We start from the raw sequence: 18,462 nt of genomic DNA on the forward strand, positions 1-18,462 counted from the left end.
AAATACTTATTATTGTCCCTTTTCAGAAAAAGTTTGCCATTCTTGGTCTAAATATAAAACAAAGCATACTTTATACTTGAAAAAGAGAGTCAAAGATATACTGATATCTACAACTAGGTTCTTTAGAAAGCATAGTCACATCATCATTTTGCATTAAAACACCTATAAGTACTATGTGTTGTTATGTAAATATCTACTATTACACAGTGCATATGTGGAGAGCTACTAAATGTTATTGATTAAAGAAGAACAGGGAGTAATGTACTAGTTACAAGCTAAAGCGCATGAAGAAATGTGTTTCAGCATTGTTTATGATAGGGGAGCTTTTTTATTTCAGTGCTTTGCATGTTTGTTCAAATTGACAGTCTCTGCCAAGACTGCAAACCACTTCCTTTTAAAGCAAACTCTTATAATATGGAGAGAATTACAGAACACTCCTCATTTTTGGACACAGTATCTTTTTAGACAATAGCAATAACTATTTGGATTTTACTAATGTCCACTTCGTTACTTCATTTTTTAGGCTGCTGGCTAAAGCCTTATATATTTATTCATAAAAAAATCAATATAAAAACATGCTCCCAAGACATTTGTGTATCTGATTTTGGGACCTGAATTTTAATTATCTAAGAGTCATATCTGACAGAACAAACATTATTGGTATACAATGGCAAGAAAAGCAAAGTCAATATTAGTGGCGGAAAATCCAACTTGCAAAAAAGGAGACTAAAGGAAAATTTACAAAGGATCATGTTTTAAGAAAGGAGCACATTTCCATATTCAACCATGGCTTACTCAGGGGAAATATGATGCCATAACTATGGACTTGGAAGAAACTGATGTCAATAACTGGACAAAATACTTACTTGTTTTACATTTTCAGCTAAGAAGACAATATAAACACTACAGAATCCCAGTTGTGTTATCACCAGAAAAAAGTCAACCACATTCCTGAAAAGAGATACCCACAAATAAGTATCAATAAGAGCTGCTGATATATCAATATTTTTTCTTCTTAAACTATTTTCAAACATTTTATTATAGCTTATATTCTTTTTACTTCCTTAAAATAAGAAATGATGTACTTATTTTCTACAAAGATCACACATTTATGATCAGTATGTCCCTACAATTACTGAACAAAAAGATGTCCTGTTAAGTTAAAAGGCCAAGATTTCCCTCTCATTTATTTCTGAAATTCAACAGTTTGAGTATCTGCTTATAAAATGATATAATGAAAACATTTCATCTTTCAGATTAAGCCCATCTCTCCTACTTCTCAAGATCTTTTTCTGATTACCCCAGTGTATTTTCCAGCCCTCCTGGCTTCCTGTCATTTGCAAATATGATGAGTGAGCATGCTCTCCACTATCCAAATCACTAATAAGAACATGAAATGAGAGAGGATTAAATCATAAGACCAAAGACCCCACCAATAGCTGAGCTCTATTCTTATTTTTTAATGTGATACTTAAGAAAATTCTAGCTACATGAAATAGCATACAGAAGTGGGTAGGGAGAGGCACCTGGGTGGCTCAGCAGTTGAGCATCTGCCTTTGGCTCAGGTCATGATCCTGGGGTCCTGGGATCGAGTCCCTCATCAGGCTCCCCCAGGGGAGCCTGCTTCTCCCTCTGCCTGTGTCTCTGCCTCTCCCTCTCTGTCTTCTCATGAATAAATAAATAAAATCTTTAATTAAAAAAAAAAACAGGGATCCCTGGGTGGCACAGCGGTTTAGCGCCTGCCTTTGGCCCAGGGCACGATCCTGGAGACCCGGGATCAAATCCCACGTAGGGCTCCCGGTGCATGGAGCCTGCTTCTCTCTCTGCCTATGTCTCTGCCTCTCTCTCTCTCTCTCTCTCTCTCTGTGACTATCATAAATAAATAAAAATTTAAAAAAATAATAATAAAATAAAAAAAATAAAAAAAAAAAACAAGTGGGAAGGGGATGTCACCAGATTAGCATAGTTTGGGTATAGTAGTTAGTTATAAATCTGCCTACATGTTATTAATTGTAGCCCATATTACTCTATTTTGTTCAGAGGACAATGAGTGATTACAACAGCATGCACCTACTGATTCATTACAGTCTTTATTTTACCATCAATGCCAAGCTGCCAAACAATCTGGTCTACAAACCTACAGACCTTCCTTCTCTCATTTGAAATTGGAAGGGTCCTTGCCTATCTTCATTCTTGCCATAACTATAGCTCTTAAAGTTCTTCAGGGATCTCCTTTGTAAATAATCTTGGTACCCTGAAATGAATTCAAGTTTCTTCACTCTGAAGAATTACATTTAAGTATTCCCTTAAGATCTTTTTATCCACCTTAGAATTTAGTATCCTACCAACAATCATTCCAGCCACATCTACCTGAAAGTCATTCTTCTTGATGGGAAAAACAGATAAAGCTACCTCTATTCTGGAGCAGAAGGAAAAAGACAGGGTTCTGGAGCACATCCCAGGGCATGAGGCTGTTTTTTTTCCTTCTTCTCCTTGGTTTATCAAGAACTCTGAGCAGCTCATAAACAAATCTAACTTCTTACAAATCCCCAGGAAGGCCATATTTAACCATAAACTCTACTAGCATCGTTCTTTTTCTTCTTTTAATTTCCACTGCACATATCACTTGTACCATAGTGAGCAATTCGTTGACACAACCTATGCTTATTTTTCCAGTCCTGTTTCATCTGACTTTGATCAGTCATGTCTACCAATGATAAAGTTACATTTAAACAAGTTAGTAAAATGAAATTGTGCTAAAATACACACTTCATACATCCTATGTGTAGCTAAACACCACAATTTTATCTAAAATAATGAGACTACAACATTTTTCTTGCTTTTTTCTACTTTCCTTATAAAAATATTAACACAATTATGTCACAAGTTAGCCAGATGCTTTATAAATATAATTTTATTTATTTAAACTACTATAGTAATCTGGTGAAATAAGTATCACCATGAAGTCATTTGATGGTGAGAAAACTAAAACAAAATGATAAATCATTTGACTCAGGTCATAAAACTGAAAAATGGTAGAGTTGAGATTTGAATCCAAGTCTATATGTGTGTGTATATATATACATATTTAAATATAAAATTTAAATATTTAATGTTTTATATTTAAGTATATACAGTCTATATATATCTCTCTAAAGATTATGTTTATTCCCCCAGCTTTATCATACTTCATCTCATGTATTTTATTAAATTAAAATTCTTAAAAAATAATATAATTTCTGTAAGCAGATATTAATTAACATAGCAAAAGCTTACCTTCCCCATGCTGCTTGCCTCTGAAGACAACTCCAAGGACTTACTTCCATAGCAAAACTCACAGTGTCACTGTAACCTAATGTTGACTTTTTAAACCTGTAATTTAAGGACATACATGCATATGAAAGAAGAAAATTTTAGGTTGGTTCATAAATCCAATGCTTGAAAAGAACATCAAATAAATAGGAATTAATAAATGCCAGTCTATGCACTGACAGAAGAGTTTTTGAAATTTCAAGATCTGCATAGGCTAAGATATATCTCATGAAATTTTAAATCTGTTCTTTTTACCCATATATTAGTTTCCATCTACTATTAAAGTTTACATATTTATAGAAATCATCTAATGCAATATTTGTGTTTCATTGATTTACATATTTAAATTCCCTAAAAACACTACCTACATTGTTCATGTCTAAATTATTCATTCTTGGAAGAACATTATTTTACACATCTGCACACAGCTTTATAACATATTTACATATAAGCTATTTTACTTAATACTCAGCCCCAAGAGATAGGCATTATTTCCCTGTTCTCTTTCCCACATTTTTTTCAAGTATCATTGTTATTTAAAGATCATAAATGACTTGCCCAAAGTTTTAAGAACATTTAACAATAACAAAAAGTGTTAGGATTAGAATATTAGTTTACTAGAATAGGTGATATTTATTTTTTAAATAGTCCACTGTGCTGTAGAAACATTTCATGAAACAGAAACAAAGAAACAAAAGAATATTATTTTATTGACTATTCATCAGCCCACCTATCAGCAAGAACACCAAAGGCACCATACCCTAAAATGAATTCCTAACAATTGAAGACTATTAGTCTATAACTGAAAGTAGTGCTGTGGTCTCCATTTCCCCCCCATGTCTTTCCTGAGTTTTTAATTTATATGGAAAGAAACCATTCCATTTCACTGACAGGGCTATACTTTAAAAGAAGTAAATATATCCAGACCAGATTTCAATCACAGGAAATATCTTTTTCCATATTTTCCATATTCATGATTTTAGACTTGTCTACATTACAGATTATAGGAAATAGGATTGTTAGTTGCAAAGCACAGTTTAAGACTATTTGATGCCGTAAATAAATACATAGCTTTAAAACAAATAAAATACACTTAACAAATCCTCATTTACCTCTGACACAGAAAGTGACTGCACCGTACCAAAATGTGCATACAGTGAACAGAAATAATTCCTATAAACACAAGGCTGATTGGTCCAAGCTGTGGGGAGGGAGGGGGGGGAAATGTAGAAGGTTAAATATTTAAGTTTAACAAAAATTAAGTTACCTTATAAGCAATGAGACAATGGACTACTCATTTGTGTGAATCAATTTGGTTGGACAAAATGATTAGTCAGTTGCATATAGGAAAATTCATAAACTTGATACTGAAAGAATTTCAACAATATACTTAAGACAAACACATATGATTCCATCTCATCAGTTTGCTTAGCCAAACCTATGAACATAGAGTATAGCTATGCAATATGGTAGGATAGAATACAACATCACATTTAACATCAGACAGCAAGTCTATGACTATCACTGTAATTTAGCTAGAGTACACAAAGGTAAGTCTTACTACTATATCTGCATTTTTTTATTGCCAGTGGAAGCCATGATTAATTAAATGCAACTATGAATCATTATCTGAATGACTAAAAAGCACTATACTAATTTGGAATTGTGCTTGTGTACTTACTATGTATAAGGAAGTAGGCCTAGGAAAAGATTATTATAAAAAGTGCTACATAGAGACACCTGGGTGGCTCAGTAGTTAAGCATCTGCCTTTGGCTCTGGTCGTGATTCCGAGGTCCTGGATCAAGTCCCACATCAGGCTCCCCACAGGGAGCCTACTTCTCCCTCTGCCTGTGTCTCTGTCTCTCTCTCTGTGTGTTTCTCATAAATAAATAAAATTTTTTTAAAAAGCGGTACATAAAAAATTTCAGGTATTCGTTTACTAAAACTAAAATAATGCCTGGGTTATTGAGACCCCAACAAAATATTGCCAAAATGTATTTTTATAACCAAAATGTTTAATTTCCCTAATTAATTTGGGTAGACAAGTTAAATGCAGAGAAAGATGATAGTTAAAACTGTTCTTAGAAAACTAGTAAGGTTTTAAACCTCTAAAAAATGATTAAATATAATTTTATTACTTCATAAGTAAATTCTCCCTTATCAAGATTCTTTGTAAAGACAATAATTAGTTCTAACAACACTTTGTACATTTGTTTTCAAAAGACATTGTTATTCCTTTTCTTAATGATTACGCTTTAAATCTGAACACCACATATTTTATTATGAATCTAAAAAACTGTAAAATTTCACCAATATAAATAATCTACTCTATAAACATATTTGTTGATATGACTACTTTGCCTACATCCCTGAAAATCCAAAAGAATAATAGGATATAACCACACTTGGAAAAATCAAATACTATTTTAGGATTTTTCTTTCAAATACTACAAAAAAGTAATTAAACAGAATGAAAAGAGTAATTAATTCTCATTTTTTGTTAAATATTACTATCATTGTTCACACAATCTTACTAGAACAATTTCATTGTCACCTGGTCAGGTTATACATGACTAGGCCAGAGGTTAGCCTGTAATTTTTGCTGTAATTAAGACTGATAACTGTAATTTAGCTAGAGTACACAAAGATAAGTCTTACCACTATGCCTGCATTTTTTATTGCCAGTGGAAGCCCTAAAAGGCCAGTTCCAATATTTCCTTTAAGAAGATGCATAAGAGTTTGCACAAATCTGAAAAGTAAAAGTTGTTAGATTTAAACATTATAGGAAAAAAGCTAATAAAATCATGTGATCATGGATTTAGCATTAAAAGAGAACTAAAAATCAATCTAGGCAAGGAATCAAATAACATTTCCACTCAACCAGAAGTTGAATAGGCCAGAAGTCAGATTTGGTTCAAGTGCTACCTTTGTCATTTAAAAAGCAGAATACAGAGGATTATTATAGAGATTAAATGAGATACTTAAAGGAAAGTATTTTTGTACATATTAAAGAAACACAGAAAAGGTAATTGTCTCTTAAGATTCTTTGCTATTACAACATTCAGAATTATTTTGAAGATTACATACAGCTAGGCTGATAAGACAGAGCAATTTATTGACACTGTCTATGTAATCATGGTACAAAACACATTTGATCTATGACTATCAACCTAACAGGAAGTTAATTAAAAGAAAAAGCGCACAAGTTTTAAAACAAGTGTATCATCGGGTAAGGTAAATACTAATTAGCATTTAGACATCGTGTACTCCCTAAGGAATTTCACCGAAGTTTCCAAGAGGCATTTGAAGAAAGTCTCTTGACAAAGAAAAAGTAAATTAAACTAGGAAGAATAACTCAAATTTTAAACGTATGAAACGAACATGCTTGCCTAAATTTTTTTTACTGTATATTATTCTTTTCTGATCAAACAAATGTAACATTGTTTAATGGCTAAGTTACTATTACAGTAAAAACTTATTCAACTCTATTAATGACGATAAAGTAACAAAAAACATCCTGCAAGTTTCCACTGCCGTGACTTTGTTTTACAACATTCACTCAGCATAAAGGAGCGTTAAATACCTCCCACCATCTAATTCCTAACCATTTCAGAAGCCTCTGCTCTTAAAATTTCTATTCCTTTCAATCAGATCTCCCTTCTTGCAAGGCCCCTAGCCTAGGATGTGTACCATCATTGCAGTAATTCCCACATGCTACCCTTATTTTAGATGTTTTTCTTCTTTTCCAAATAGACTATAAATACCTTGAGGGTAGGGACAATATCTTACTCATCTGCAGATCTTCTGTAGTATCTAGAAAAGTGTTTTACCTATAGAAGAGCACAAAACATATTCTAAATGAAAAGGAGACAGATAACTCATAACACTTACGAAATACCCTCTTGATCGTCAAGCTGGTAATGCTTCTGAACAGGAAGGAGCTCTTGCTCATGCTCTTCATCTGATGTCCCATCAAAATTCTGTTCATTTATTAAGGGCCTCATTACGTCCATATCTTCAAAAGGAAAAAACAAAGCACTTCACTATGATTTTTTTAACACTGAGTTAAAGCTGGTATAAATGAATTTTTTAATAGAAGGACATACCACTTGTACTTATCTTTACTATTTCCACCCTAAGGTAATTCACATTAATACTCTGAGTTTTTGTGTATTTAAAAAATAACTAAAAAAAAATAACTTGACATATTTGCTGGATATTTTGCTTGGCCTAAGCAATGCAAAGTACAAACCTTAAGTATGCAATGCAAAACTTTTCTGCTTTGTCTACATGAGGTTTATAGCAAATGATCAGAGTTATGATAAAAAATGTGAATAATCAAATGAATTTTTATCTCTTTTAGCTTCAAGCATACCACATACATAAATAGTAATCATTTTTTAAATACTTTAAGAAAATTATAAAGCTGTTATAATCTTTAAAATTTTAGTATCAAAATGTACTTTTTGAGAGAGAGATAGCATGTGCAAGTGGAAGTAGGGGGAGGGGCAGAGAGAGACGGAGAGAGAGAGAATCTTAAGTAGGCTCTATGCCCAGCGTGAAGCCCAACATGGCACTCCAACTCATGACCCTGAAATCACAAACTGGGCCAAAATCAAGAGTTGGATGCTTAACCTACTGAGCCATCTGGGCACCCCCCAAAATGTACTCATATCTAAAAATTTTTAGCAAGATTGATGATGACAACATTAGACATCACTGTATACCTTGTTCTATTAAAATTCACTCAATTCAAATTTATTGAGATGACAGATACATATTAGCAAGGTCTGAAGCATAGGATATTTTAAAGAAATGAAAGGTTGTTCCATTCAAATACATACAATAAACCTACAAAACAGACAACTGGGATAACTTAAACAGTTAGGAAGGACTGACTGACATATACTTTTTAAAAACTTTTTATTTTGGGATAATTTTAAATTTACGTTAAATTTGCAAGTATAGTACAAAAAAACTATGTATCCTTATAGACTTACCAAGTTTTAACATTTTGCCATATTTGCCTTTCCTCTCTCAAATGTGTATCACTTTTTCAAAACTATCTGAGAATGGGTTACATGTATCATATCACTTTACCCTATAGTCAGCATGTATTCTCTAAGAACAAGAAGAGACTCTTGAATATTTACATCACAGTCATCAAACTCAGTTTAATATTGATGCAATATGTTAATCTATGTTCCACATTCCAATTTCATCAATTGTATCAACAACGTTCTCTCAGCAATTGTTTTTGGCACAGGATCATGTATTGCATTTAATTGAGTTATTCTGGTTACCTTTGTCATTATGTCTTTTATGATGCCCTTAATCTTTCCTTTTTTCTTCCTTAATCTCTGACAATCTTGTTTGTCAGGTTTCTCAGATATTCTCTGGGGCACCTGGGTGGTTCAGTTGGTTAAGCATTCAACTCTTGATTTCGGCTCAAGTCACGATCTCAGGGCCATAAGATCCAGCCCTGCACTGGGTACCCCACTCAGCAGAGAATCTGCTTTGAGATTCTCTCTCTCTCCCTCTTCCTCAGCCCCTCTCTACCTCAAATGAAATAAATACATCTTTTTTAAAAATAGTATCCTTTGAATTCCACCTAATACCTATACAACAATTAATGTCTTATTCTACTTTTACCGTTCATTCATTCATTTTCCAGAAAACCACACTGCTTTTTCCCCCCAGAAATGCCTTTATTTTATTCTCTCTCTTTTTTTTAAAGATTTTATCTTTTCATGGGAGACACACAGAGAGAGGCAGAGACATAGGCAGAGAGAAAAGAAGGCTCTCTGTGGGGAGCCTGACACGGGACTTGATCCCAGGACCTTGGGATCATGACCTGAGCCAGAGGCAGAGGCTTAACCATTGGGCCAGCCAGGTGCCCCTATTCTCTCACTTTTTAGTTGTGTTCTTTCTATTTTGGCAATATATATGATGCTTTATCCACTGTTATTCCAACCATGTCTCCACCCATGTCTTAGACTTACACCTATAATTAGTATATTAAATGTTTGCTATCAGTCCTCTGCCAAAGTGTTCTCAGTCATCTCTTGGCTGGAGGAAGTTCATTCGCTTGAGGACCATGTACCATAATGACCTGTAGGACCTGATAAAATACAAATTGATGTACCTCACCCCGAAGCCTCTGATTCAGCAGTCCTGGGGTAGGCCTGAGAATATGCATTTCTAAGTCTCCACGTAATTCTGATGTTGCTGGTCTGGGAACCACACTTTAAGAACCACTGCTCTAGTAGATTCTTTAGGAAGGACTCATGGGGCACAGGATTCCTTAAGTTCTCACATGCTTTAAACTGTTTTTCTATAGCGTTGATATGAAGGACAGCTAGATAATAACACCTTTGACTCATACTCTCTATCCTTGAGTTTCTTGAAAATGCTGCTCCACTCTTGCCTTGCTTTATAAGCTACTCTTGAGAAGTTTGAGGGCAAACTAATTTTCTTAGCCATTACATATTTTGTCCTTTTTGCTTGAGATCCTGAGAAATTTCTCTTTGATTTTAAGATCTAATGGTTTTACTATTATCTTCGGTTTAAGCATTCTGAGTCAATTTTCCCAGGAACACAGTGGGCCTTTTTGATACGTAGATTTAGGTTTTCTCTTATTTCTGGAAATTTTTCTTGGATTATAGCTTTGAATAGTTAGTTCAAATATTTTGTTTTTCTCCTTTAGAGATTCCAATTATATGTCAGATCTCCTCTGCCTGTCTTCCACTTCAGCCACTTTTTCTTTGACCCTTTTGATGTCTTTACCTTATTTAAATCTTCTTTGAAATTAAATGAGTCCACTAAATTTTTATTTCAATATGTTCTCCCTTGGACACTTTATATTTATTATAATTTATGATTTTTCCTACTGCTAGGCATTTCATGCACAATTTGAACGTAGTGCCTTCTTTTGGCATACTGAAGTTCCCTTTAAGTAACAGATGATGCTGACTTACTGGGGTTATGGGAAAACATTGGTATATCTTTGGTTTTCTTTCATTTCTGCAGGATATTCAATTCCCTATCCACCTCCCACCCCCTACCTTCCTTCTTTCTCTTAACCTCCAGGTATCATAGGGACATCTCAACTGCTCATTTTATCTCTTTTTCCTCCAGAAGCTAAGTTTTGCCAAGGCTGTTGTGCTTCTATACCTCCTAATCCCCCCTCCTCTTTTCCAGAGATTCTAAAGGCTCTTCTTTTTTTTTTTTTTTTTTAATTTTTATTTATTTGTGATAGTCACACAGAGAGCGAGGCAGAGACACAGGCAGAGGGAGAAGCAGGCTCCATGCACCGGGAGCCCAATGTGGGATTCGATCCCGGGTCTCCAGGATCGCGCCCTGGGCCAAAGGCAGGCGCCAAACCGCTGCGCCACCCAGGGATCCCCTAAAGGCTCTTCTTTAGAGAGGTCTTGCACTCTGAAATTTACTGTTTATTCTTCTGCTTATAGATAATTTGAGGTTTGTGGTATCTTGGTCTCCTACAAATGATAAAAGAATATCTTCAGTTTACTTGTGCTCCTTTTTTAAATCAACAGGTTTTTGGGTGAGGACATGTGGAGAGATTAGGATTTAGGTAGCTTCCACTGTCCCAGTGCTAACTGGAACTCATGACAACAATTTTTTATAAAAGTAAATTTGTGCTTTAAGATATTAAAAAATACTTCAGCTTTATAATACATAATTTTGTAATCAGGAAGTATGATTAGCTTTGTGCTTCTTTTTCAAGATTGTTTTGGGTGTTTGGGGTCTTTTTAAATTAAAACAGTATGATATTGGCATAAAAAGAGATACAGAGACCAATGAAATAGAATAGAGAGCCCAGAAATCAATCTATGTATATATGAGCAACTTATCTTTGACAATGGTGCCAGGAATACACAATTGGGAAAAGTCTCTTCAACAAATAGTCCTAGGAAAACTGAATGTCCACATGCACAAGAATGAAAGTTTATCTCATACCATACACAAAAATCAACTCTAAATGTATTAAAGACTTAAATATTTGAAAAAGCTTCAGACATTGGTTTTGGCAATGATTTATTTCATGGATATGACACCAAAGCACAGGCAACAAAAGCAAAACTAGGCAAGGGACTACACCAACTAAAAAGCTTCTGCACAACAAAAGAAACAATCACCATAGTGAAAAGCCAACCTACAGAATGGGAGAGAATATTTGCAAACTATATATTTGATAAAGGATTAGTTTCCAAAATATGTAAGAAACTCCTACAACTCAAGAACAAAAAAACCTAGTAATCCAGTTAATAAATTGGCTAAAGATTTGAACACACACTTCTCCAAAAAGGTATACAAATGGCCAAGTTTATGAAAAGCTGTTCAATGTCACTAATCATGAGGGAAATGCAAATTAAAACCACAATAAAATAACACTCCATACCTGTTAGGGTGGCCATTATCAAAAAAAACAAAAGGCAACAAGTATTGGTGAGGATGTGGCAAAACTGGAACCTGTATACAATTGGTGGGAATGAAAAATGTTATAGCTGTGAAGGAAAAGTTTGGAGATTCCTCAAAAAATTAAAAACAGAAGTACCATATGACCCCACAGTCTCACTTCTAAGTATTTACCCAAAAGTACTGAAATCAGGAACTTAAAGAGATGTTAGTAATCCCATGCTCATTTTAGTGCTATTCACAAATAGCCAGCTTGTGTAAACAGCAAGCACTGACAGATAAATGGATAAAACAGGATATATACACACAGTGGAATATCACTTAGCCTTAAAAAAAGAAATTCTGCAATATGCAACATGGATGAACCTTGAAGACATTAGGCTAATGAAATAGGCTAGCCACAGAAGTTCAAATACCACATGATTCCACCTATACGAGGAATCTAAAATGATCAAACTCACAGAAGCAAAGACTAGAATGGTGGTTGCCAGCGCGGAGGGAAAACAGGGAGCCACTAATCAACATGTATGAAATTTTAGTTATGCAAGATGAGTAAGTTCTAGAGATCTGACACACAACACTGTACCTATGGATGACAATACTGTATTGCACACTTAATATCTGTTAAGGGGATAGATCTCATGACAAGTGCTCACTACAATTTAAAAAGCAAGATATTGGAAAAAAGCATGAATATGGTCTATTTTTAAGTCATTTAAATATTCTTTCTCTAGGGGTAGCTGGGTGGCTCAGTTGGTTAAGCATCTGACTCTTGATTTTGGCTCTGATCATGAGCTCAGGGACGTGGGACTGAGCTTCATATCAGACTCTGTGCTCAGTGGTAAGTCTACTTGAGATTCTCTATCTTCCTCTCCTTCTGCCCCTCCTCCCACTCACTCATGCGCTCTCTCTCTAAATAAATCTTTTAAAAATATATTCTTTCTCTAATAATGTTACTAGTATGTGTAGAGTAAAATCTAGTGACTTATCAAAAGTTCCAAATGCCTAGAGTCTAAATTAATGAGGGTTTTCTATAACTCAAATTCCCTAACTTTGCCTTTGGGTAGTTTTTCTAACCCTTTGATCTTTACGGTATTCTCCACAGACTATTTTGTAGGATTTCCTAGTTTCTTTTTCTTCAGTATCAAAAGTGGCTCACCCTAAACCTGTGCACAGTGAATATTAAGTGTTTCTCAGTATTAGAGAGCTAATACTGGGATATCTACTAAATTACATTTATTCTGGTACCTATTACTATCATAAATTATGTTCATCTCTTGTTTGAACAGATTCTACATCCTTTTCTGTTATACTCTATACAAAGAAAATTGATACTTTATTTTATAGTATAGTATAGTATTAGTTTGCTAGGGCTGCCTTAACAAGGTCCAACAACGTGGGTGGCTCAAACGATAGAAGTTATTATCTAACAGTTCTGGAGGCTAAAGTCCGAAATAAAGATGTTGTCATGCCTGGTCCCTTCTGAGGGCTAGGAAAGAAGGATCTGTTCCTTGGCTTATCGATGGCTGTCTTCAAGTTCATAGGGTATTCTCCCTGTGTGAGTCTGTCTTCATTCTCTCTTATTATAAGGACACCAGTTTTACTGGATTAGCGGCCCACCCTACCCCGTCTGGCCTTTTCTTAACTGATTATATCTACAATGACCCTATTGCCAAGTAAGGTCACATAGGGACCAAAGGTTAGGACTTCAATTGATGAATTTAATCGATAACAATCATCATTATTCGTTATGTCACCTTTAAGCAGAAACGTGTTAATATTTTCATTCCAAAATTTATTCCATTGCCCTTGTTGACTCTTGAGTTCACCTGCATTTTTCTATTCATTCAGCTATTCAAATTGTCAATTATTTGAACTCTCTAATTTCTTTCTGCCAGAGGAGGTACAGAATGTTTTGTGCATTACTAAGTACAGTATTTAGGTTCTCCATAATGATAGTTATCACTACCAATATTTCAAAAACTGAACAATCTATTATTTGAAGCATATCTCCCAAGAGATCACAGCAGCAATGGAAAGTCAAAAAAAAAAGTTTTCTCACAACTTAAAAAAATTTGAACTCTAAAGGATAAGTTTACTGTTAATGGCATCATCAGATAATTTATTTTAAAAATCTTTTAGTTAAACCTGAATATCTAGAAGTGTCAAAGTGATCTATAAGTATTAATTCTACTAGTTCTATAATTCACAGAATCAAGTTTTTAAGATGGGTTTACAAGGTGCACTCAAATTCCCAACTAAAAGTTATCTGGGATCTAAGTTACTCAACAAATTTACACTGAGTAAACAGTGTGATATCTCATGGTTTAAACTTTTCCCTAGTTCTTAAATTCATTATTTCTCAATTTTATGTGGTCTAGGAAACATTAAATATGATGTACTGTGAAAAAATAACTTCATATATTTCTTTGGTCAAAATCCATTTGTCTCACCCCGCACTATTAAACCCTGATAAAAATTTAATAATTCTAGGAAGCTTCGTGAACTCTAACAGTGAGATTAAAGGGCTAATTTTTTTTAAAGTTGAAACTATTTGAAATAAAAATTATTCTTAACAACGTTAGAAACTTAAGAAGTACACATTTATGAATGGTTTCGAATCAGCCATTGAAGCAATGTGACACAGGGATCCCTGGGTGGCGCAGCGGTTTAGCGCCTGCCTTTGGCCCGGGGTGCGATCCTGGAGACCTGGGATCGAATCCCACGTCAGGCTCCCGGTGTATGGAGCCTGCTTCTCCCTCTGCCTGTGTCTCTGCCTCTCTCGCTCTGTGTGTGACTATCATAAATAAATAAAAATTAAAAAAAAAAAAAAAAAAAAAGAAGCAATGTGACACATTATTAGCTAAATTCTAAGCTCATGCTTAAATGTATTTTTTAAAACTGCACTTAAAAAAATAACTAAGACTTTCTCTGTGGTTTAGCCTATATTATTTAGGTAACATTACATACTAAGAAATATGTATTTGTTAAATAAGTAAACTGAGAGTAGGTGAAGAAATCAGGTTTTAGGGCTGATTATATATAACTTAGCTTGAAGGATACAAGATAGTTATTGAATCTAAAGAAAACATTTGAAGACACCTAACTACAAATATCTAAAAAACTGATACATATCCAAGAAGTTGCATCTTTAAATGGTAAGAGCCCACTGAAGCCTGGATTTCTGAGGATGAGATTTATCAGTAAACAGAGTCAACCAGTCGTTTATAACTTTTCGAAGCTCCAGTTAATACTTTTTTTTAATGATTTTATTTATTTATTCATGAGAATACACAGAGAGGAGAGAGAGAGAGAGGCAGAGACACAGGCAGAGGGAGAAACAGGCTCCATGCAGGGAGCCTGACGTGGGACTCGATCCAGGGTCTCCAGGATCAGGCACTGGGCTGAAGGCAGCGCTAAACCACTGAGCCATCCAGGCTGCCCTCCAGTTAATACTTAAATATAAAATGAGAAATTACGTTTTTGTTCTAAAGTCAGTCATGTAGTCAAGGAAATATTGTAATATTATTTTCTTATATTTAACTAATTTTTCAGGAGAGTTCTTAGCATTGGCATCAGCCATGAGAATGAGTAGGACGTTCCACGCTTGAGAACATGCACCTCCTTGGTTATGTTTAGTTATTTAATGCATGTGTATATGGCAGATTAGCTGTAAAGCTTGAAAGGATTTTCTCAACTGTGCTAAAGAATCTGGACTTGATCTTCTAAGCTGTGAAAAGCCAGAGAGAGAATTAAGGTTGAAATGATCAGTTCTGCATTTGAATCTATCCCCTCGGCAGCAGCGTTAAGGATCAATTGGAAAAGTAGTGGCATTAGAGTCAGAGAGACCAATTAGAACACAGTCCAGGCAAGAAACTGGTGAAAGCTTAAATTAACTTTGTTGCAGAGAAAAGAATGGCTATATAGAGGACAGAAACAGTGAGACTCATTGACCAATGAGATGTGGAAGGTAAAGGAGCAGAGGATGCTTCCTAAGTGACTGTCTTGGAGAAAGGAGACACAGGGAGACAGCAGGGTGTGGTCCAGAGTCCTTGATCACAAACTTAAAAGCCTGGGAGAGTATCCCAATCCTACCAGTACTAGGTCTGGGAATCTAAGCTAGTCTTGTGACTTCAGTTCTGACATAGGGAATGAGTTCTATTCCCCTAGTGGCCTTTTTTCTCTTTCTCCTGGCCTTTACATATGCTGTTCCCTCCTGAATCATACTCTACTCACCCATTCCATCCTTCCCCTGCAACCCTATCTACTACCTGCTCATCCATCAAGTCTCCCTTAGATACCACTTCTTCCCAGTTGCTTCCTTTACCCCAAGTTTGGCTTGTCTGCCTCCGGGGTGTTCCCACAGCACCCTACAATCCTCCTGCAATACACTGTATTGTAATGGGCCATTCTATTTGTCTGCATTCTCCATGAAGTGACAGCAGTGATATCCAACTCATCTGCCAGCATAGCCTCAATATTCGGAACATGGTAGATGCTCAACAAATGAACAAATAAATATGTAAAAGAGATAGCAGAATGTTAAGGAGGAAATGTAAATTTAATTTTTAAGTCATGTAACCTGAAATTATACCCTGAATAAGCAGTTAGAAACAGGGTCTGGAAGTAAGGAGAAAATTTGGGGCTAAATATAAAGATTTGAGAATTACATCAGAATGTAAGTAATTAATAATTGGGATCAAAAGGTAGGATGTGAGGTCACTCAGAGCCGAAGACAGAATAATGGGGATCCACTAACATTTTAAATTCACGTAAAAAGTTGGTGAAAGAAACCGAAAAGGAATGATCAAAGCCTCCTGAGTTTGGTACAACAGATATCTAAAATTGGAAACAAAAGATTAAAGTTGTCAAGAACTACAAGTCCTTCCTGGTGAGCAGTTCCTGGCTTAGGTTCAAGGATGCACCACTGACCGTGTTTTTCCCTGGGCTATTTCACACTGTTGTGTCACTGGTTCCTCTGTGACCTCATCTCCTACTAATCTTCCCACTGTTTACTCTGAGTGTTCACTCCCACTCAGAGAGATGGAGGCAGTGAGAAAATTAGTGTTCATCTTCTCTCCTCTCTCCTGCAACCATTCCCTTGCAGGAAACCAGAGAGATGTGTACGTGGATGCAGTTAGTAGGATGTTCTGGACTGATGCTTGTGTACTCCTAAAATTCCTGCATTAAACCCCTAGCCTAAACAAACAAACAAACAAACGCCTAGCCTCCAATGGGATAGTGCTGGGAGGTAGTAGGGCCTCTGGCATACAATGAGGTTTAGATAAAGTTGTGAGGGCAGACCCCTATGATGGGATTAGTGCCCTTATTAGGAGAGGACACTCTTTACCATGTGAGGACACAGCAAGAAGATGGCCATCTATAAACCAGAGAGGGCTCTCACCAGGAAGTGAATCAGCTGGCACTGGTTCTCGGACTTCCCCACTGTTAGAACCATGAGAAATACATGTTTGTGGTTTAAGTCAGCCAACTTAAGGTATTTTGTTATAAAAGCCTGAGCTGAGTAAGACACAGGAGTTGTGTTTCTTTGCACAATAAATTCTGATGGCCTGCCTTTGGATCTACTAGAGGAGAGACTGGCAAGTGCTAAGACAGCTTTGTGCACAGCAGCCCTACAGGCAGAGCACATGGCAGGAGCTATGCAGATGCCCGAGTCTCCCATGGATTTCTCAAGTGCCTCTGTTAATAGACTGTTATGAAAAAAAACAAAACAAAAAGAAAACAAATACAAAACAAAAAAAAAATAGACTGTTATGGCCTCTCACCAACATTTATCAACAGGAGACCCCATCACGAAAGGCCTTCTGATTGAATGTACTCGTACAAGAGGTTGCAATCTTTTTTCATTCAGTTTCACAAATATAACACCCAATATGTGTCAGGAATTGTTAGATACTGGGAATAAAGCAATTACTAAAACTAAAAAAAATTATTGCCCTCATGGAGGTTGAATTCTAGTAAAGGAAAAACATAATAAGTAAGATAGAGAGTATGCTATTGGTAAATGCTAAGAAGGAAAATAGGGATTGCAGGGGACAGCCTGTAGTTTTAGTTAGCACAAAATTAGGCCCATTGAGAAAGAAGGATTTTAAAGAAGACCTGAAGGAGGAGAGTGGTGAATAACGTGGCTATCTGGGGGAACAGCAATGAGGCAGCAGGAACAGCAAAGGCGAAGACAAAGACTGAGGATGTAGATAGCCTGGTGTACTTCAGTCTGAAGGAGGCCAGAGTAACCAGAGAGGAGAGATGAAGGAGGAGGTAGTAGGAGAGATTGAAAGTAACAGAGGACAGATGGTATACAGCTCTGCAGACCATTCTGAGTGATATGAGACCCACCTACAACACTGTTGAACAACAGAAATGTAACGTGAGCCACAAATATAACTTGAATTTTTCTAATAGTTACAATTTTTTTAAAAAAAGAAAAGCAACAGGTAAAACTAATTTAGTATCTTCTGCAACTCAATATATGCAAAATATTATCATTTCAAAATGCAATCAACATAAAAAATTAACAAAGTACTTTACATTCTATTTTTCATACTAAGTCTTAGAAATCCAGTGTGTATTTTACACTTACAGCTTATTTTCATTTGGACAAACCACATTTCCAAAGCACATATGGCTAAAGACAACAAAGCAATAGAGGGCTTTCTGCAGAGGAGTGATTATGATCTGATTCCTATTTT

The 18,462-nt window shown here is 35.5% G+C and overlaps 1 protein-coding gene across 1 annotated transcript in view; it reads right to left on the reverse strand.

Moving 5' to 3' along the window:
• Positions 1-18,462, reverse strand: part of SLC36A4 (solute carrier family 36 member 4) — a 62,884-nt gene that overhangs the window by 39,317 nt on the left and 5,105 nt on the right. Inside the window, exons 2-6 of the mRNA XM_072794996.1 lie at positions 7,205-7,328; positions 5,972-6,062; positions 4,425-4,513; positions 3,277-3,372; positions 867-951 (exon numbers count right to left, since the gene is read on the reverse strand). Of these exons, the coding sequence (XP_072651097.1) occupies positions 867-951; positions 3,277-3,372; positions 4,425-4,513; positions 5,972-6,062; positions 7,205-7,328 (485 nt within the window). The remainder of the gene's footprint in view (positions 1-866; positions 952-3,276; positions 3,373-4,424; positions 4,514-5,971; positions 6,063-7,204; positions 7,329-18,462) is intronic.

Source organism: Canis lupus, chromosome 23 (assembly GCF_048164855.1).
Source record: "Canis lupus baileyi chromosome 23, mCanLup2.hap1, whole genome shotgun sequence".
Taxonomy (NCBI): Eukaryota; Metazoa; Chordata; class Mammalia; order Carnivora; family Canidae; genus Canis; species Canis lupus.